At 41.8% G+C, this 20754-nt stretch overlaps 4 protein-coding genes across 5 annotated transcripts; all 4 read right to left on the reverse strand.

The window, feature by feature from the left end:
- Nucleotides 1-85: 85 nt before the first annotated feature.
- On the reverse strand, nt 86-2443 carry LOC135609155 (transcription factor bHLH49-like). 2 transcript variants are annotated; one of them, XM_065102254.1, is made up of 7 exons: nt 1465-2443; nt 1204-1395; nt 1054-1119; nt 896-964; nt 742-813; nt 516-641; nt 86-336 (listed from the first exon to the last, which is right to left on the reverse strand). In XM_065102254.1, the coding sequence occupies exons 1-7, from the start codon at nt 1942-1944 to the stop codon at nt 220-222; spliced, it is 1122 nt and encodes a 373-aa protein (XP_064958326.1). In that variant the 5' UTR covers nt 1945-2443; the 3' UTR covers nt 86-219. The 2 variants fall into 2 exon arrangements, with proteins under 2 accessions (XP_064958326.1, XP_064958324.1); XM_065102252.1 differs by having other exon boundaries at nt 1204-2086.
- A 2195-nt stretch (nt 2444-4638) lies between these two features.
- LOC103981252 (uncharacterized) lies at nt 4639-7768 on the reverse strand. The gene is made up of 4 exons (XM_009397915.3): nt 7537-7768; nt 5354-5471; nt 5045-5276; nt 4639-4924 (listed from the first exon to the last, which is right to left on the reverse strand). The coding sequence occupies exons 1-4, from the start codon at nt 7686-7688 to the stop codon at nt 4896-4898; spliced, it is 531 nt and encodes a 176-aa protein (XP_009396190.2). The 5' UTR covers nt 7689-7768; the 3' UTR covers nt 4639-4895.
- A 1038-nt stretch (nt 7769-8806) lies between these two features.
- On the reverse strand, nt 8807-13346 carry LOC103981262 (uncharacterized). Its single transcript, XM_009397927.2, has 6 exons — nt 12922-13346; nt 12454-12596; nt 11846-11989; nt 10355-10540; nt 9945-10069; nt 8807-9170 (listed from the first exon to the last, which is right to left on the reverse strand). The coding sequence occupies exons 1-6, from the start codon at nt 13124-13126 to the stop codon at nt 8945-8947; spliced, it is 1029 nt and encodes a 342-aa protein (XP_009396202.2). The 5' UTR covers nt 13127-13346; the 3' UTR covers nt 8807-8944.
- Nucleotides 13347-14301: 955 nt separating this feature from the next.
- Nucleotides 14302-19941, reverse strand: LOC135610493 (protein NSP-INTERACTING KINASE 1-like). Its single transcript, XM_065105068.1, has 11 exons — nt 19443-19941; nt 19212-19344; nt 19038-19109; nt 18816-18959; nt 18618-18689; nt 18471-18530; nt 17709-17806; nt 16302-16451; nt 15830-16171; nt 14915-15294; nt 14302-14821 (listed from the first exon to the last, which is right to left on the reverse strand). The coding sequence occupies exons 1-11, from the start codon at nt 19543-19545 to the stop codon at nt 14510-14512; spliced, it is 1866 nt and encodes a 621-aa protein (XP_064961140.1). The 5' UTR covers nt 19546-19941; the 3' UTR covers nt 14302-14509.
- Between the last annotated feature and the right edge of the window lie 813 nt (nt 19942-20754).

Raw genomic sequence — 20754 nt, forward strand, 5'->3', positions numbered from 1 at the left:
TTCATTAGTATTGATCGACTACATTCATTCAATTCATACAACAGGGGATGCTATCACCGGCTTGCATCCATCCTTCTTCGACAAATCTTCAAAGTCACACGAACACACAGTAACAATAGCTTTTACCAGCATTAGGAGGAAGCTTGAAACCAAACATGAGCGAGTGTCGGATGTCAGCTCAAAAATTGGGCAAAGGCATTCGTTTGCATGCAGTCCTGCCTACATGGTGAAATCATCACAAGGCTTCCCACCATTATCTTGAGCATTGATGGGAGGACAAGTACCGCTCGTCAGCTTCATGGCAGCGCTGAGTTCTTCCTCCCAGGAACCCTGCATCTGTAGATAACAACAACAACAACAACAACAACAACAACAACCAGAACCATTGAAGCTTGGCATTACGGAAGACAGGTATAACCGATGCTCGGCATTATTAGCAGATAATGTGCTGCAAAACAGGCAGCCACTTATGATGCCTGCCTGCCTGCATGCATCCCAAGGGATCGAGGGATTACCATGCTACAGATCCCACCCGGAACAACATACTGTTGAGATGATGGGTGTAGCTGAGGATGTATCATCATCATCATCATCTCCTGTGGCAATCCAGCTGCTGACAAAGTGCCATCGCAGGAATGCATCTGTCGATGATAGGCAGAAGCAAGCACCGATTACTGCTAATCGTTTCGCCGATGATGACGATACGATGCCTGCCTGCAGAGAAAGAGAAATGTCACGTACCTCTTTTGCAACAAGCTCTTCCATGCCGTAGTTGTGTTGAGCATTGACAGCCGCAAGCTTCATCGAGAGGAACTGCACGGGAGAGACGGATGAATGAATGAATACGAAGCATCCATCCGAGGGAGGAATCACAGGTAGCAGCAGCGTAGCATACCTCAACTTGCTGTTGAAGTGACTGAACATAGTTTATGATCTCATCCAGCATCACTGCTTTCCCTGTGACCTGAGTTCATAAAAAGATCAATCAGCTTTCGATCGAAGCTTGGGGGGTGCGTTTGTGCCGCCACCAAATATCCTCCGAGACTGACTCACTTTGCTGCAGCCGGGAACGAGGTTTTGCAGATACTTCATCCTTTCGCTTATCCTTTCTCTTCGCAACTGCAATAGCATGATTCGACCAAATTTCTCAAGTACGGGAAGACATGGTGAATCTTTCTTTCTTTCTACAGAAATCCATCTTACTCTTTCTGCGATGCTGTGGCTGTTGGTTGCTTGTCCACGCCGAGCTCTGACGTGAACGTAATCCTCCTTGGGCATCTCCGAGCCATCGTCGACGTGTTTCGGCTCTTGTTTTTGTTTGGCTTCGGTGCCCTCTGCTGCGTTCCTCGACGATGATCGTGGCCATCTTCGTGCTCGCTCACCCCTTTCCTTGTCCTGGAGCAGGTGGTGTTCGTGAATGATTACGAGCGTCGGGACAGCGGAACCAAACAAGGAGCGGCTCACCGGATCGATGGGTTTTCTCTTCTTTGCGCCGAGATCACTCGGACACGACTCCCCTGGTGCACCTGCTGAACCGGTGCGTGTTTCTTGGCTACCTCCGGTGAGATGGGCGCTTGCTTTGTTCCTCTGGTTCTTGATTGGACTCCCACTTGTCGATTCATGGTCCAGAGGGAGCGGGAGCGATGCATCTTTGGCTTCGGATACGGTCAGCGTGATCTTCTGAAGCTGAGATCCTATGACATCCCTGGAGATGTCAGCGCAAGAAGGAGCCACCACCGGTTGAGACGAAGCGAAGGAGTTGATGATGCCGCTGAAGTGGCCACCGGCGTGCGAAAACATGGCAGCCCGTTCGACGAAGGCGGAATCAGCGGGGAAGAACAGCCCCCTGGCGGACATGACCACTGGTTTTCCAATCGGAATGCGGTTGACGAAGCTCGTGGTGAGGTTCTCATCGGAAGCCATAGGAACGAAGGAATCGAGCATGGGCACCGAAGGACAGGGAAATATTTGGATGCTGGGAAGGGTGGTTCAGGCGATCAGCAGTCGTCCTCACGGGATGGAGTCGACCCTTTCTCACTCATCTCTTTTATCCTAATCATCCAGCGGATGAGAGTCGGAAAGCAAACAAAGTAGGGCGAGATTGGATCTCCTCGTTCAAAATCTAGTCTTGATGGCGTTCGAGAGATGCGGCCTCAGCTGCAAACACTGGCAGGGAGGTGACACGGATGGCATGGATGCATGAGATGGGAGAGAGACAGACAGAGACAGAGACAGAGACAGCGAGTGTGTAATGGGTCAAAAGAGAATGACAAGCTAAACAGGAACGAAGGAGCTTCTCTTATGTAGCAGAACCAGAGGGACAAGCGAGAAGAGGACAAGGTGGTATGTGTGGATAGTGGTTCCAAGACACTTGACATAACATCACGCAAGAAGAGGAGGCAGATATGAGTGGGAACCAAATCCAGAGCACAGCTAAGCTCAGCTCACCAAACGCAGAGTTGAGAAGAGAATCCTGAAAAGGCACAAAACCAGGTTAGAAGGCAGTGATGCAGATTCCCATAGCCCATCACCCAGTCTACAATAGGAACAGAGGAAGAAGATTTCACGGAAGCGAACGCCGGAGTTACTGTTACCATCAGACCAAAGATCCAAAGACAAGAATCCAAAGGGTTCCTACGACCACAAAGATCTCTGGAATAGTGCAGAGGGCAAGAAAGCGAGTTGCAAGGAAGAGAAGAAAAGACAAGACCGATAGTATCGAGTCTCGTTCTCTTAGCAAATCAGAGGAGGCGGCATCGGTTTCAGAGAGAACTGGAGAGACATCGAGAGGTCACACCTTTTCCCATGGCGGTCTCCCTCAGGCCTCAGGCCTCAGGCGTCAGGCTCTGGTGACCAAGTCCACGGCCAGGCGGAGCAGTGAGGGGTGGGGAAGCGAAACGATGCGATGCCCTCTGGAGATTCCTCCTACGTCCGACGATCACGAAGAAGCCTTTTTCTCCCAACTAAGCAACTGTTGCGAGTGTGAACTTTCTACAGTTGAGTCGGCCTCTCGCCTCCTCGTGTCTTCTTCTGCTCAGTGAGCTCTCCTTATGCGTGCAGAGCAAACACTGCTGCCATCTTTGGGACGCATACAGACACGAAGCGCTTTGTCAAGGGTACCACCAAGAGACGGAAAAGAGATTTGGAGATCCATATAAGAAAGAGAGAGGGAGAGAGAGAGAGAGAGAGGGTGTGTGTGTGTGCGTGAGCGTAAGAGCTAAAGCTTGGCTGCATTTATAGCTCAGGGTAGAGAGAGAGAGAGAGAGAGAGAATCGATGCAATGATGCCAAGAAGCAGGCAGCCCTTTCTTCTTCCTCCCATTATGCAACGCAATGATGCAACCATTATGTCTGCAACTCATTCCAAATCGTAACATGACATGCTCTTCGTTCGTTTCATGCACGCCATTTTCCATCCCCTCGTTAGGTCACGGATCTTCTACAACACTTGACATACTTGGTTAATTTTTGTGGATCAGTAAGATCACAGGCGTGTTTAGGGCACGACCTCATGTGTGTTCTTCGACGTTTGGAGCCCTCACAGTCGAGCTCGTACGAAGTTACATCGTTCGTACCGCTCGAAACATGGTACAACGTTGACTTGACACTGTGGCAACACCATAGTCCCTCCCTGTTTGAGAATAATTTCCTGACTTCTCTCTCTCGTTCGGCAGATGCATCCGATGTGACGATGAACTAAGTTCCGGATTTGCAAGAAATCTGTGGTCAGAATCAGTGTAATTGAGAACGAGGGGGAGGGAGACATCATTCGGTGTTTAGAAGCAGATCTCTGTTATCGGGGGGCGATGGATGGCGGTGAAATCATGGGCATCTCGATCAGCTGTGGCTGTGGCTGTGGCTGTGGCTGTGGAGTTCCCTCTCCCCTCTCCCTGGAGACACGCAACTTACCGACGAGGCTACATGTACCAAAGATTCCTGCCGGTGGTAGCTCTCTCATCAGCAGGCATGCTGGCGACAGATGTCAGACAAAAGTCAGCAGAGGATTCGAAGCTTTCGCATCATCCGCACTGGAAGAAGAATAATATTTGGGGTGGGTCACTCGCACCCCTCGATGTTCCTACCTGCGAGTAGCATCGAGGATGTTTTCCTCCTTTGCGCTACTCGTAAATGCTCGTCGGTGAAGAAGAACTCTGTTTTGCTTTTGGGGGTTCAAAGATGATGGCGCTGCTTGCTTTCGTTGCCGTTCCCCAACACCTCCTTCATGGATTCATCTGCATACGCATCCATCATCTACAAGAAAATGATCAAGAGGCATCATCATCTATCCCTGCGGTGCCACACCACCATGTGCTTCGACTGCGGGAATAGAGTTATTAGCAATCAAATGTATCATACGACCTGTCGATTCCTACGGTTGGTGGTTATTCGGTCCCACAAGTCTGTGTCTGTGGTGATACAAGAGAGAAGAAAGAATCACATGGGAAATGGCATCAGACCGATGATGATTAGGGAGGGAAGACAATAGTGAAATGGGGTGGGTAATCTTTGGACATCAACAGCCGACACAGAACAAACAAAAATTGATGGATCACAAAACGATCGAGTCGGCTGATCGGAGCTCAACAACATTTGCATAGACTGCTGTTGGATCATGCTTTGAATATCAATCCCAACATGATAAAACCCAAAAGTGCCATCATTAGACATTAACAGCCATGTCCAGACACAAATTTCTGCAACCACAGTATGTCCAGCAAAGAAAATTGTACTCTTACCATTCGACAAAAAAAAGAATACCCTATTGGCAAAAGCAAGAAAGTAGAGAGAACGGTCACAAGCACACGGCAGAGCAGCAATTTCGGTGAAAAATATAGCAGCAACATCTCCTTGATGACCACAAACAGCCTTCCCATCTCCTTCCTTTCGACGCAATATCTAAGCTTTTACCCGTACCACAAATGAACCTGTTGTCGGTCAAAAACCAAAAAGAAACATCTCTTGTGATGGCATGGGGCTAGCTTATCACCTGGAATATAACCTACGCGAAATGCTTTTTCTTACAAAAAAAAAAAAAAGAGACTTACATGCAGGAAGGTTGGATATATCGGCGGAAACGGCACAGGGAATTCCCAAATTCGATAGGGCTCCCCTTATGATTCCACATGGGAAATATAGATGCATACTTGTGGCCTCAGCAGCTTTGTTTTCGGGTGTCACAACTGAAGAGTCCTGAGATGCTTCACTGATATCCACTGATGGATCAATTGATACACGCGTAAGCCAACGGAATCTATTATCTTGCAGCACAAAGGTTCCCTGCACAATGTCAATATGATGTTATTAAGTTACAAAAGAGACGTTTCCCAGGTTCTTAATCTTCCTTAATATATTACTCTGTGGTTGGTCTTCAGGTTATCAATCTGCTTCTTGAACAGCTCCGACCAGAAATCCTTGCATATAAATTTGATTGCCTCTAGATGATCGCTGAATCGAGGGCGCTCCACAGTGTACCTGCACAAAGACAATGAGTGCACAGTAGAACATGAAACCCCTCAGGCTGAAATGTACCACATGAAATATCAGAACATCAATGTCAGAACTAGAATAGCAAAAACCTTTATTTCATGGTACTATCTCAATACAATACAAAATCTCATGCTAACTAGAAACAATGATGGCTTGCAAAAATCATTGCTTTGATGTACAGTGAGTTACTGTCGTCATATGGTATTGAATTGAAGGTATATTCCATGCTTATGATGTTCGGACAACCTTGGATAAGCAAATTGTTTATCAATTTACAAGGACCTTGTGTCGTACTGGACTGACCAACACATATATTGCCAGCATGTTACCGGCATAGAGTATGTTGCCCATAATCAAATCATGGCCGCATAAATATGCAGTAGAGTCAATTCTAGCACAGTTAACAAATTACCATGCTTGTATGGAGTATATTCACCGTGTATATGATTCAAGTAACAATTAATCAAAAGTCATGCAAGTACCTTGGTCATGTGTGTTCAGGCCAAACATGAGACTCTGCAATTCATACTCAATTAGCTGATTAAACCAAGGTTATAAAGCTAGGTATTAGCACTTGGATGTTAGCTCAATCAACGCAAGTACAAAGAAGTTCTAACTTCTAACTTAATTATCAGAAATATAGTCTTAATCAATCATGGTTCACATTATTTAGGAATTCATATGATCTTCTGGCACTGCTGCTTAAATTGGCAGCAAAGGCCCTGCCACCATGAGTTTATTCGGATGAGAAACCACTAGTTTACTGTGTAACTTACTTGCACTACTATGGATGACTTGAAGTTAATGAGTGACTTAATGTAGCACGAACCCTATTATGAAACAGCGATCTCATGTACGATTTCTGCAACTTGGCTGGGATCCCATCTATTGTCTCTTATTTCTTACCATCTTCACCTTTAGCAATAAGCTGTTCCCAATAGATTTTAAATCAGTTCAATCGAAGTTTATTTCTTCATATTAAATAAATTTTTACTTGATAAGACTTGTCAAAAATAAGTTCTAGTCTGACAGATTGGGACCTCACTCGGTGATCTCCAGACAATGATAATATCTTACTGAAAACATGCATGGGATGTTCATAGCTGAGTGATGTACATTATTGGGATGTTCACATGTAGTGGTTCGTTGGCGATGTATGCGGAAACACACTTCAAAATTTTCAAGAATTCAACCCATTAAGTGGACACACAAATTTCCAACATAAAAAAATTCTCGCTAGGCACATGATTAAGATGGATTTATCTCCAAGACAACAATCAAACCTGTAAACTAACAAAGGCATCCAGCTGCAGCTTAAACTGAAAGAAAATAAATTCTAGAAAATGGTTATTTAGCAATAGAACATTTCTATTATATCAAAAGACAAGCTACTAAGGATAGTCTTGGACTCTACTCTTTGCTATGACCATCAGAAATATAAAGATGAAAGTTTACAAAATTATAATGCAGGGATGCTGAGAATGTGCATTGGCAACAATCGCAATCGACGGCCAGGTTTGGAACAAATAGAATAATCATCAACCGTAACTCAATCTAATACGGAAGATATTAAATTATCCGTTCCCCACAAAGTGGGATCTCTGTCCTATTTCTGGTTTCTATAGTTTCGTTCTAAACTGACAAAAAAGACTAACACGAATAATCCTCAATTGGGATCTACAGTCAAAAGGAAGCAATAAGGGCCAATAAGAACCATCATAGTAAATTTCTAAATATTCCCAACAAATCCAAATCAGGCCCAGTTGCAAATGCAGCGGAATCTAGAATCCATGCTACAGATCCTCGGGTGGCTAACCATCAAGGCTATAGCTTCCAGTCAAATTCCAAATGCCAATTTTATCCCATACTTGCTTGAATTGCAACTATCTCAACAATCTTCCTGAAAAGAACGTTCTCGAACCCTAGTTTGCGGTGAAGTTTTACCCGATCGATACAAGACTAACAGGGCCAGGAAGCCCGCGCATGAAAAGATCTGAAGAGAGAGAATGGGATGCAGGCAGAAGAGAAAGGGGGAAAGGCGGAGGGCAACCTCTCGATGAGCTGGTGGCCGACCTGGTACCCGATCGCCTCGATCCGGCGGGCGGCGAGCTCCGGCTTGGTGGCGTAGAACCGCTTGCAGTAAGCCGACACCATCTCGATGATCACGCCGTCGATGCAGCTCTCTGCCACCTCCCTTCCCATCCTCCGCCCTCCTCTCTTTCTCCCCTTCTTCTTCGCCTTTTATCCCTCTCTCTAATTTCTCCTCTGTGATGAGGATCGCTAGCGAGAACCATTTTCAACTGTGCCTTTGCCCCATACTAAGCGGGAGCTTCCAATGAGACAATGACACGTGTAGACGTTCGCACTAAATCCTTCTCTTTATATATATATATATATATATATATATATATATATATATATATATATATATATATATATATATATATATATATATATATATATATATATATATATATATATATATATATATATATATATATATATATATATATATATATATATATATATATATATATATATACGCGCGAATATTTTATTATGTTTTTCAATGAACGTTATTGAATCACACTATAAGCGATATCATAATACCATTTAAAACTGACAAGAGAGTATCACAAAGAAAAGAAAAAGAAAAAGAGAAATAATAACATTACTCGAAGGAGGAGGGAGAATGCCAGCACTCACCTTTTAGACTGGTTAGAATCTTATCTTGTTCGATGATAGGAAACAGAACAATCTGGTTCTATTGAATGCTGGTTTGAGGTATCCCTGTAGAGCAACTGGAACTGTTTGGCACATCATGGGACAGATGCAGAGAACAGTTGGTATATTACTCACACAAACTAATGCAACAACCACTTGCAACATTGTCTTCTCGAACACAGAAATCTATGCTTTGTTAAAACTGAAATAGGAAAAAAGAAATAAAGAACTTTAGCTTTGAAGAATAACCTGAAAATATCTGATTTGTTTGCTAAATAAGATATTAGAATCACAAGCAAAGGTGCTCCAATTCTCATCAAAATCACCTATTTTGCATGTACCACCTTCCAGGTACTTTGTATGGCACCTTGTGCTCACAAACCAGCAGGAAATGAGAGATTACTCATTTAGATACTTCCAAAACGAGAGGAAGAAAGAACAACATGGAAAAGAAACTAATAGAACATCAACACACACAAGCATAATTGCACAAGACAATCTCATAAAAATGTTGCTCATGGGTACATGCTGGTCATCCAATGTGCAAACATGTAAAGCAGGAACATGGGCACAAGACAATCTTATAATGCACTTGCTGAACAACTCAAATTTAATAATTTATATTGAAGATAGAAGGCCAAATATGGGCTGTCCATCAATATGTAAATCGTTATCTCATTAAAGCAACTAATGACAAATTACAAAGTCTGACCCATCAACCAATTTCTTGTGTCTTAAGATGAGTATTTTGATATGAGCTTGTCGACATGAACGATTATATCATCAATCTTCGGTCGCACTGCTGGTTGAGGCTGTAACATCCATACTATAAACTGATGAAGACTCTCGGGGTAAGGAGGATCCGGCCCAGATGGCCATTTTATCTGTGCATTCATAACAGCTAACTGTAGGCTCCCTCCTGATTCACCAATTGCATATTCAAATGGTGATGCTCCATACCTGTCAAAAACCAATAGAAGATATCAACGATTTTAAATAACAGTAAGAAGAAATGATTTTCTCTCAATCAGTGGAATTTTGTGCATAGAATTTCATTTCTCTTAAAGAACATGCATACATGGTTTGGCAAAGGTTTGAATATTTACACCACGAGACTTACTAGGCAAAGCCACAGAACATACATAGATCTTCTGATAGGGAAACACTCAGCAACAGTTTACTTGGAGTCCTTCACAGGAACTAGTAAATCAACTCTACCATCGTATGCTTCTCAAAAACAATCAGGCTTCAACAAACTACAACTCACAAGACTTCTCTCGTATTCAATTCCTTATGTATGGGAAAATAAGTAAAAAAGAAACTAGGACCGAAGAAAAAGCCACTTGACTATACATAAGACCTAATACGATACAAATTCTAGCCATCAGCAATTCTAGAATCGATATTAACTTAGACCTCAGAATCAAGGTTTGTAAGAAATTACATCTAGGACTTGACATTAGCTTTGATCCGTGTCTGACACATACCCAGCAATCATATTCCGAAATACAGTACTATTTTCATGATATGAATTTGATAATCTTCTTTAGTACAAATATCAGTACTGAGGCAATTTTCATATGCAAAAATCAGAAGTTAGAACAAATACCATGCGAATCACAAAAAATGGTATGGGATGTTACCTAACACAAATTAAAGAGAAGCATTGCACGGTGATCAACAAGACAAGTACACAATGTCCAAACATAGCAAGGAAAGGTATAAAATTCTCACATTATTGCATATAAAGTACATCCGAGAGACCATATATCAGTCCTCTCATCGATATCAGCATGACTCGGACAGTCCCACAATTCAGGAGCTCGAAAAGGTGCAGAGCAGTGCTCGCTAGCCCAATCCTATGCAATAATTCATCGAATGAGTTAATAACATGTCTAAGACTTCATCAGTTCATGGAACAGCAGTTTTTCTACGTTAAAGAAATTAATTTAGTAGAAGTTGGAAGTAAGAAGGTCGTAAAACTGCAATCCAGTGCATGAGGCTCCTGCTAATGCAAGGTCTAGGGAGTGATGGTTTCTTCTTTCCATTTTGGACACTTCATTGTTTAGTTTTGATTTACATACAAAAAACATGAATTTTTTAATAAACCAATATTATTTTATAGTAAAAAGATTGACTAATACCTGTAGCTGTAATGCCTCTGACCTTGAACGGATTTCTTTTCTTGCAGGGCGAGCGCTTCCAAAATCCATTAAAATAGCACCAGGTGGTTGTCCCTTCCTATGTGTAATGAGTACATTTCCAGGTTTCACATCATTATGAGCATACGGAGGATCAAAGCTGTGCATGTGCTTAAGACCAGCACAAAGCTGTATATAAACAAAAAGTAGCATGTCATTCTAGAACACATACATGTTCAGAAAGTTAAATCACTAAAAATGTCCTTGAATGGAAGAACAGAAAATAATGCAGGCATGTTCAGATGACAGCTACCTTAAATAAGTACTTCAAATGAACCTATACCAGTACATTCACTACAACAGAAAGTCATAATTTTTATAAAGATAAATCAGTAACAATTCTCTTATCATGAATCTCTTGTATATTTTTACTTAATAGGAAAGACCTCTTTACTATTTCTAGCATCTGATTGAGCTGAATCTCAACTCAGAACAGGTTGTACAAATTTGTCGAGTAGATGCTCCAAAGCTTCATCAAGAATGATACTCCAGTCAAAGGCATTTGTTGCATCATGCTCCACTTGACATGATTATAATAATCAAATGTCAAGTGAGTGTTAAAATGAATAACATCAGGAAATCAGATGGTAATGCAGATAACTGAAGGCTGAGTTCCAGCAGTGACACTAGATTGTACTTCGGAACTAGGAAGAAAGAAACAACTATCAACTATTGCAAGCAAATTTATCAGCTTCAACAATTACTAAATGCTTTCGGACTATATATAAAGAGGATAACAAGTGCAGGAGAAAAAAACTGAAGTCATATCTAGGTAGAGCTAATCGGTGGGTGCATGAAAATAACTGAAAAAACATTATGAGCACGACAGAAAAATCTGAATCAGAGCAGCAAAGAAAGACAAGACATTTTCAGACACAGTACCCGTTGCTTTCAAGCTGATGATTACAATGAAACATGTCCATCATGATCAATCCTTTGTCTTTGACAATAAATTGGCATGACTGATAAGAACATCCTTTATCAAGCAGATTAAAGAATTTTCATTACTCTATTGTCGTCTCATAATGTATATTCCATGGCATTCCATAAAAGATCATAATATTGAACACCATAAAACTTATGTTACCTTCATAGTTTTATTGTTTTCATCTTTATAGCATAAAAAAATTGCAGAGCATTATAAATTTGCTGACAGAACTCCTAAGCATGACAAGGCGACAGCCCCTGTTTGTATATTGTCTCCACTTGGAAATGGAAGTGGCATACCATCTGAACTCATTATGAGCTAAATCATTAAAGATATAATACAGAAGGAACAAACTAATAAACCTAGCACCTTAGAGTTTACTAAGAAAATGTCTGACAAAAAGAAATTAAATAATGAAATTGCAAATCAGTTCTTATAAATTATTAACCTCCACATGGTACGTAAATTCAGAACCACAGAATCTAATACAAGAAGAAATAATGTACCTGTCTGAAAATCTGAAGAACAGTAGTTGTTGTAAAAAATTCCTTCTTTGATTGCATGACTTTGGCTATGTCAAGTAAAGTTCCATCTAGATGAACTGGGAACAATAAGTAAGCTTCATGTTTCCGTGATCCGTCTTGCGTGCCCTATGCACAAATATAAGATAAGTCAATCGGCTCATTTGATGGAAGATTCCAGCATAAATGTAAACAAATACATGTAATCGTCTTTGCGACAAGTTGTCCTTCTTAGTGTTTCACTACCAAAATTCAAGTAATTGTCTCGTATCACTATCGTATGACAATAAAATATACATCTAGTGCTAGGGACTTGTAGTTTGGCAAGCGTGTGAAGTTTCATTCTAAACCATATTTCACATAATCGCAGTTCTGGTAATGCAATACGTAGTACATGGTGTATCAGTATGATGCTAGAGATTGATTAGATGATCTATAAACCAAAAAGTTTATTTCAATGTAGAAATACGTTCACCCACAGAACAAAATCAATATAATTCGTCTGTGGTATTAAGATAATTAGCAGATCTAGCTAGAGTAACAACACCAGATGCTTCAAACGAGGCAGTTCGACATAAATACAACTGAAGTACCTTGACAGGAATGACTACATGATCGAGGAGGGGAAGCAAATTAGGATGATTGAACAGGGAGGAGACACGGATCTCCTGCTTAACCAACTCCAACTGCTCCTGTGTTTGTATGATGACTTTCTTCATCGCATATGTTCCATGATCTGAAGAGAAGTAAGAATCAAAATAGAATCAGCCCATACTATGTTCGCCATCAAGACCTTTCGGCGCTAGGAATTGGAGCGGTAGTAAAGCAATTCAAAGAAGCTTGGAAAAGGTTGTTTCCAAAGCATTTGATCAGCCATCGTGCGCCTTACATAATATTCCGGACGACAAACGAAACAGCAACGCAATTCATCAATACAGATCCAAGGAACGATTGTGACAGGCGAATCTAATGGAACTCAAGATCAATTGGGCGGAATCCAAATCAACATTGGAAAATTTGACAAAAACAAGAGCAGTCCGATCGGATCTAGAGCGGGAGACCTGAGATGTGGGAGGGATCGATGGACTTGTTGCGGGCGAGGCCAGCGGCGCCATCGGCGACGACCTCTTTAACGAGGAAGACGTAGGCGAAGCCGCCCTCGCCGAGCTGCCTGACGATCCGGAAGCGGTTCTCGTTGATCCAAACGTCTCCGCCCCCGTTGACGGCGTCATAGAAGGCGTTCAGACCCGAGAAGGAGCATCCCATGTTGGTGTCGCTCACCTCCTCCTTCCCCTCTCCCTCCCACTTTCTTTCTTTCTCTCTTTTCCTATGGTTTATGAATCTTCGTGTCGGTCGCCTTCCTATTATTGCTCCTCAAGGAGAGGGCATCGTTTCTCCCTCCCTCCCTCCCTCGCTCTCTCTCTCTCTCTCTCTCTCTCACTGTCTCTCAAACATGCAATCCTACCAAAAAAAAAAAGAATTAACTGTTTTACTCTGTGGAATCAGATTTGTCCTAAAATGTTTCTTGTTTCTTAAAAATCATTAGAAATAATGTATATGTCATGAAATTTGGATATATATATATATATATATATATATATATATATATATATATAATAATAATAATAATCTCTGTGTTATTAATCTAATGAGGCCTCCTCGGTTGGGCCTCAAATGGTGGAATATGATACATACATACATGCAAGTCTGGTGTCTACCTTTGGCGTAAACAACCCCACCATAATGTCTCGACTATTCGATATCCAACTTGATGTCATGTGAAATGGCTCATGTGATTCTCGAGGTGTTGACTTATCAGCTGATCATCGTCAAACGAAGCCTACCAAATTCGCAAGTCAAACTTTCAGCGCTAACAGTGAAACATCGGACGGACTAAGGAGTAGCGAAATCTTCCGATTCTGGCTTTGTTGGCGATGGAGATTGATGCGACTGCTTAGCTGCAGTTTGGACCAATACACCATCTATGCTACTCGACTTGTGGTGTTTAGCTACACAGATTCGTGGCTAAGAAACATTCAATCTACTGAGATTGAATTCCTATGCTTCTTCTGTTGCTCGATTCTCTTCTTTTGATGCTGTAGCCAAATGAGAGACGGGACAAATCGGTGTGTACACCGCAGCAGCTTATTTGGGGATTTGTTTCTGTTTTGTTTTACCTTTCTCTAGAACAGAATCAACATAGAGTTATTTGCTTTCCTTTCAAAAAAGAAACATGCATTGAGATCTCAGTATCTGTCTCTTAAGTTCCAGCATGAATGAGCATATCGAACCTATATTATCACTTATTGCAGCAACCCAGCTTTGTGCCGTCGACGATGCTGTACACCTATCTTGGTGGGCGTCAAACAAACATCAGCTCATTTGGCGAGCTTCAGATCTCGGAAGAGAATTAATTGTAGACTCCATGTTCGAGCTGTGCATGATCACATCTACGTTTAGCAGTTTCCATTTCATGATTGAATTAAATCACTTTGATACACACATTTAGAACTCAGCCAAGAACCAATACACCCATCACAAATTAATCACCTCTCTCTCTCTCTCTCTCTCTCTCTATATATATATATATATACTGTACAAATTCCTCATATACCAAGCTAAAGATATTTGATCTTCTTCATAATTCGGTCACCTTGGTCCCGAGAGCTCCATCGCTTCCACCAGCAACGAGTCATCAGTGAGATCAGAGTATCGTTCCGAGGAGAACTCGGGCACCCTAAACTTATGAACCTCTGTCCTCTGAGACGCTTCCCATCTCTCCGCAAGGCCATCACCTTCAAGCATGCGAACCACCTCAGACATTTTGGGCCTGTGTCCCGGGACATACTGAGTGCACAAGAGCGCAACTTGGACCATCTCTTCCAGCTCTATCCTGTCGTAGTTCTTCAGGTCCTTGTCGACAAGCACATCGAGCTTCTTTTCTTGGTGCATCTTCCTCACCTGATTGAATAACCAACAAGAAACATCCTAGTAAATGACAAGAACCATGTACGAAGAAAGCATCATGTCATTTGACCTCCGTGTTGTGCATACCCAGTCAAGCATGGCACCCTTCTGTTTTGCCGCTTTTCCATATTCCAGAGCTCTCAAGCCAGTAATCAGTTCGAGAAGAAGAATTCCGAATCCGAAAACATCAGTTTTATCGGAAGACTGCCCCGTTGAGAGATACTCGGGAGCTATATGTCCCACGGTTCCCCTCACAGCAGTAGTCACATGTGTATCCCTGTGATCTAGAAGTTTTGCTAGCCCAAAGTCTCCTACAACAGCCTCACAGTAGTCATCCAGCAATATGTTAGCGGCCTTTACATCTCTGTGAATGATCTTGGGATCACACTGTTCATGTAGGTACAGTAATCCCCTTGCAGCTCCCAAGGCTATTCTTTTCCTGGTACTCCAATCTAATGCTGGTATTTCTGCACACAATGTGGAAAATAAAAAAGATTCAGTCTCTTGTCATGTGTTCAGCATGCTAAAGCCTCTATGCTACTAGAAAAGATCAATGATATCATTGTCAAACTCCAAAGAGCCTTCTGAATCATTTTATGTGATTGTATCCAGAAATAGTAAGATAGCTGTGTGACCTCATGTTTTGTTTAGAACCTCTATATTCATACAATTTTTGCTGCAGAATACAAATGCCTACCAAGCTCATATAACCATAGTAAATTTTAAGTAACATAATTTAGTTAAATGATTGAATAGCTGTCTATATTCCTATTTATCCATACTAAAACCACCAAAAAGGGTGTGATATTATCTACATCTATAACATCTAATCTTGCTTCGTGGTTAATTAGTTTGTACACAAGCAACAGAAAATTTTACATCACATCTCAAATTCCTAAAATAATTTATTCCCCAAAAAACTGGCTTTGTGTGCTGCACACAAATTACCAATGGCATAATGCATATAGTTTTCATCTTCAAGAAGAAAACCTAAATTATCACCTCTGAGTCGAGAAGCAACACTTCCATTTGACATGTATGGGTAAACCAGAAGCCTTTCTGTCGCAGTCATGCAGAATCCACACAGCCTAAGAAGGTGTCTGTGCAGAGCTAAGCTTATCATTTCAACTTCAGTTTTGAACTGGATCTCTCCGCCCGCTACATTCCCATCCTTCAGTCTTTTAACAGCTACCAAGGTTCCATCTTGTAGCTGAGCCTTGTAGACATTTCCAAAGCCACCTTTGCCAAGCAGGTTTTTACTGCTAAAGTTGTTTGTAGCAACCTGAAGCTCCCTGAACTGGAATCTTCTCAGGTTACCGAGGCAGACTTCTTCCTTATGTTGGTCTGAAAAATGATATGGTGGTTACGACAAGTAAATGATCAAAGATAACACAAACTCACCGATGATACAGGTATTGGTTTATAAGCCAGAGAACACGATGTTGTCTTTAAATTTCACTGCATAGTTACTTACCATTGACATCAAAGAAAATTTGTTGGTTGTGCCTTCGACTGCACCATATAAACAGCCCAACCACAAGACCAAGGAGACATATGCTTCCGAGGCTGGATGCAAGGGCGAGAGCTAGCTTGTGTCTTTTGGTCCTTCGAGACATTGGAGCACCTTAAGAGAACAAAAAATAATAGTCGGGATTCAGGAAAGGAGGTTTGCAAAATAAAATGAACCATGACATGAACCTAAAGGCTTGTTAGTTTCTTTGTCAATTCTATTTGCTCAGCAAACGAACAGGCATACAGAATTTGGTTATCTGAAACTCATTATTTCACAGTTGAAGAATACCCCATATGCTCTTTTCATGCAACAGGATGCTCTTCTTTTGCAATTTCCTTTTATTTTCAATGCAATCACAAGCTGCAGCGAACTAAACAATGTCAGTGAGTTAGCTACAGTTTGAATTTCCAGGCTGGTTTTCTGCCAAAAAAAAAGGTCCGGGCCATGAGTCTAAAAGCAAAATTAGTTCTTGAATTAGAAGGATGGAGGACAAATGGAATTCAAAAAATAACTAGTTAATGAATTAGTCTGTCTTTTGTTGAGCAAAATAAATCCATCTTGTAAACATTCCTCGTCACGGTGAATGCTATACATCCTAGAATGCAGGAGAGTAAATCCTAAAAATATGATTTCAAGAATTACTGAAAGATAAAATACTCTTTCATTTCAGCAAGTTAAGGGAAATTGGGAAGGATGGCAACAAGTACTCTTTCATTACAGCCATAAATAATTACCGAAGGAATAATTTTGTTTAGTATAAAAAGATGGAGGCACCATAAGTCAGAAGCAGTTGAACCGTGACTGTCTCTTCTATCAGTTATGCAGATTCAGAAACAAATGAATTGGAGGTTGATCCAGCAGATAAAAAATTTCATGAATCATAGCAGATGATTCAGAAGGAAAAAATGTTAGTTTTCCAAAGCCTGCTTTTGATTTCTTGTAAGTTGAGATTGGTTCTCCTGTCAAGTTCCTGTAGCAATATAGATGGCTTCCGTGTAGGCTTATTGTAAAGATCAAGCTACTAGAGATGACCAAGAAAGCTGGTGTTCAAGGGAGAACATTTAGTGATCTGGAGCAGGAAAAATGGATGAATACCATCTGGACTCTGGTATTTAGAGTCATCGAACAAACACTCGGAGCTATCGAGCTTCTTTGGCCAAGACCACTATAGGAGAATGATGAAGCAAACCCCTTTTACACATGAACAGCATAAATGAATATGTTGCAAAAAGTCATATGCCTATGGTCATGACAATTTATGTTTATGCTTCAACATAGTAACACAAATTGGTCGCTGATAAAAAATAACTAGAATTAGATTGAGAAGCTGTAGAACTTTTAGATGGAAATTTTCGTCGCAACTCGTACCCTGAGCATCATTTATATTGAAGGTACTTGGCATAGGCATCATCCCATAGCATTGGTGCTCCAAGTCAGTTGGGCATATCAAAGGATTTCCAACAATGCTGCAGGGAATGCAAAAAAGAATGTGTTAATATTAGATTATGCATTGTGGAACAAAGAAAAAGGAGAACTTTCGGAGCAGAGCATAGCATAGCATACTAATGATACCAGTAACTTATAAGCTGCACAAACATGTAGATCAATCTTAAGCCTAACAGGGGCAAAAAAAAAATGATCATCTGCCTCTTTATGTACAAATAGTAAAAGATATGAAAAATATAGAATTCGGTGACAATTTGTCACTTCAAAAATTAATGTCCAAGTTTTCGAAGTTGCACCAATTCAATCGAGTTGAATCATGGTCCATAAGGAAGATTGAAGTTATCATAAAGAAATGATCCTCTGCCTCTTTATATACATAAAAATATTGATTAATTAAAAGGGTATGAGAAATCTAGAATTTACAGACAATTCTTCGCTTCAGAAATAAATGAACAAGGCTTTGAAATGGCATCCAAACAAATTGAGTCGAAGGAAGATTGGAGTTTTTCCATCGGCCACAGCTAACAAGTCTTTAAATCGACTGCTTCTACAGTTTTTGTGGCAAATGGCAGTACGAATCAGAGAAAAAGTAATCGAGATTGAACTTTCAGAAGATACAATGAATTACTAGGTCAAAATTTAAATGCATAAAAAAGCAGTGCAGCAGAAATGGAAGAGACTTACTTGAATGCTTTCGGTGGAGACTTTGGGATAGGGCCACTCAAATTATTGTACGATAGGTCCCTGAAACATAAATGCCACGAGATGCCTTCTTTGGTTACAAGCATCCATCCGAAGAAACCATCTCCTCAAAGCATGCAACAGACTTACATGAAAATGAGCGGAGTGATGTCGATCAACGGCAGAGGAAATGACCCGGAAAGACTGTTGTTGTTGAGCCTCCTTCACAGTAACCGAATGCGAAACAACAAGAGTTGGTAACCCAGTGATTCGAAAGCATAGGATTTCTACTAGGCTACCTTTCTACCTTGTAAAGATTCAACTTTGTTTACGGTTCTGCACACTTACAGGTACTGGAGGCCTTTCAAGTTGCTCAACGAAGCAGGGATCCGACCGGAGAATTTGTTGTTAGAGAGATCGAGGGTGTGAAGCTTGGACAGCTTCCCGATTTCTGGAGGTACCGGTCCTGATATGTTGTTGTTCTGCAGCAGCCTGCACGAAGACAGCAAGCTTAGGAGAAAGAGGGATCCAAGTTTGGTCGACGAATCCCAGCCATCATAAGCAACTTACACGATTTCGAGATTTGTCAGGTTTCCTATGCTTGGAGAAAGTGTACCGGATAGATCCTGGCCCGGAGTGCCTCTGTTAAAATAGCTCTCGAGCGTTATACCCTTGTCAAAGATGGGAAGAAAGAAGAGATGGTAGGAAAGCATCTGATGTCGACAAGCTCGTTGTGAAACTTACAGCCCGACGACCAGGTTCTCAGATGAGCATGTGATCATAGTCCAGCTGCATGGATCAACAGAGTCCTTGTCCCAGTTCTCAAGAACACTATGAGGATCCACAAGAGAAGCTTTGATGCCCATTAGAGCTTGCACTAAAACAGAGCACAACACATCAAATGGGAAAAAGGGACCGATCGATTCAGTCCGGTGAAAACAAAACGGAGGCAACAACATGTCATTTACGCAGTACCTTCGTAGTTGACACCTTTAGGGGAGAGCACCGCGGTCGCTGCAGCCCAGGACCAGAAGAACATCATCCAAAAGACCAAATCTTTACCCATTTTTCCTTGCATTGAACTCACAGGCTATGAAGAACAGGTAGGAGGAGTCTTTTAACAAGACGATGGGTAAGAAGGCTTGCACACAGAGAGAGAGAGAGAGGGAGAGAATAGCTGAATGGAGAGTCAGGACGTCACATCATCGATGGGTTTCTTCATTGCATTGCCTCCCTTCTGATTGATAGCTGGCCCTTTTCCAGTCAGAAGAAAGAGGCAGCTTTGTTGCATGCGTTCCTTATGTCAGGCGCCATGACAACGTATCAACAAGGAAGCCTTGATGCCTCCATACAAGAAAGCGGGTGGGAGACTGTAACTTGGTCTTGTTGGAATGGGTAGAGGATGGACAGGTGCAGAGAAAAATGACAGTTTTGAGGAGTGCAAGTGGAACGGAGTATGATGCTTCAAAAAGGTGAGTAGTTCACTTGTTGGATTTTATGACAGATTAGAGAAGGCTGTTATCGTCGAATCAAGTAAGAAGTGAATCGATCGATTTTAGATAACATTAAAGCAAGATGAAAAGGACAGGAGGAGTGTAATGACCTGCTTCATCACTTCTTTATCGGAGAATGAAAAAGGCATCCGAAGGGTGGCGTGGGGGTGCGGTGCGCGACAGAAATGCTTTTCACCGCACAGCTATCTATCCATCTATCTATCTATCTCAATATCATAGCAATGCGATCAAAGGCATCTCTCGTGCGACAATCTTCCGTCGAGCACGAGACACCTCAACAGCCGAAGAGACGGTATCTCGAGGAGATGATGATGCGTGGGGAGAAGGAAAAGAGTGACGGGAGATGGTGTTGCTTGTTGCGCCATGGGAATCCAACGTCCGCCCGGGTCGGCCACTCTCGTCGGTCACTACTGTTGCAGAGTGGGGCCAGGAGGTGGCGCGGCCTCGATGTTCGTGGCGGCCAACAGGTGTTTGTTGGATTGCCTTGGCCTTTAAAGCGCGGAAGTGTGCGGAGGAGTACGACGCGTAGGGTGACATCGCTGGGAAGGATACTCCATGCCCCAGGTGGTCCTCCACCTCACCGCAAAATTACCACCAGTCACGGCATCAATTTGATTCAGAGCGGTAAAAATAAAGCAGCAGCAGCAGCAGCAGTGGGTATTCAAAAGCAAAAGCTGCCACATCCCTTTCTTTTTTTAGGCCTTCCGACGTGTACGGCCGTGGTTTTCCCATAAAAAGATATTCCACTTTTTTTATTATTATTTTTACAAATA

The sequence above is a fragment of the Musa acuminata genome, chromosome BXJ2-4 (genome assembly GCF_036884655.1).
Source record: "Musa acuminata AAA Group cultivar baxijiao chromosome BXJ2-4, Cavendish_Baxijiao_AAA, whole genome shotgun sequence".
In the NCBI taxonomy this organism is placed as follows: domain Eukaryota; kingdom Viridiplantae; phylum Streptophyta; class Magnoliopsida; order Zingiberales; family Musaceae; genus Musa; species Musa acuminata.

What these genes read in the sequence shown, in the direction of transcription:
- LOC103981262 (XM_009397927.2), bottom strand. Translation starts at nt 13,126, where the DNA reads ATGGGATGCTCCTTCTCGGGTCTGAACGCCTTCTATGACGCCGTCAAC. An exon ending in ATGTAGTCATTCCTGTCAAG is followed by an intron (nt 11,990 to 12,453) that starts GTACTTCAGTTG and finishes ATTTGTGCATAG; the next exon opens with GGCACGCAAGACGGATCACG. An exon ending in TGTACTTTATATGCAATAAT is followed by an intron (nt 9,171 to 9,944) that starts GTGAGAATTTTA and finishes GGTTTTTGACAG; the next exon opens with GTATGGAGCATCACCATTTG.
- LOC103981252 (XM_009397915.3), bottom strand. Translation starts at nt 7,688, where the DNA reads ATGGGAAGGGAGGTGGCAGAGAGCTGCATCGACGGCGTGATCATCGAG. An exon ending in GGCCACCAGCTCATCGAGAG is followed by an intron (nt 5,472 to 7,536) that starts GTTGCCCTCCGC and finishes GTCTTTGTGCAG; the next exon opens with GTACACTGTGGAGCGCCCTC. An exon ending in TATATCCAACCTTCCTGCAT is followed by an intron (nt 4,925 to 5,044) that starts GTAAGTCTCTTT and finishes GACCGACAACAG; the next exon opens with GTTCATTTGTGGTACGGGTA.
- LOC135610493 (XM_065105068.1), bottom strand. Translation starts at nt 19,545, where the DNA reads ATGCAAGGAAAAATGGGTAAAGATTTGGTCTTTTGGATGATGTTCTTC. An exon ending in TTGAAAGGCCTCCAGTACCT is followed by an intron (nt 18,690 to 18,815) that starts GTAAGTGTGCAG and finishes GTTACTGTGAAG; the next exon opens with GAGGCTCAACAACAACAGTC. An exon ending in ATCACTCCGCTCATTTTCAT is followed by an intron (nt 18,531 to 18,617) that starts GTAAGTCTGTTG and finishes TTTATGTTTCAG; the next exon opens with GGACCTATCGTACAATAATT.
- LOC135609155 (XM_065102252.1), bottom strand. Translation starts at nt 1,944, where the DNA reads ATGCTCGATTCCTTCGTTCCTATGGCTTCCGATGAGAACCTCACCACG. An exon ending in GCCACAGCATCGCAGAAAGA is followed by an intron (nt 1,120 to 1,203) that starts GTAAGATGGATT and finishes ATGCTATTGCAG; the next exon opens with TTGCGAAGAGAAAGGATAAG. An exon ending in CGGGTGGGATCTGTAGCATG is followed by an intron (nt 337 to 515) that starts GTAATCCCTCGA and finishes TGTTATCTACAG; the next exon opens with ATGCAGGGTTCCTGGGAGGA.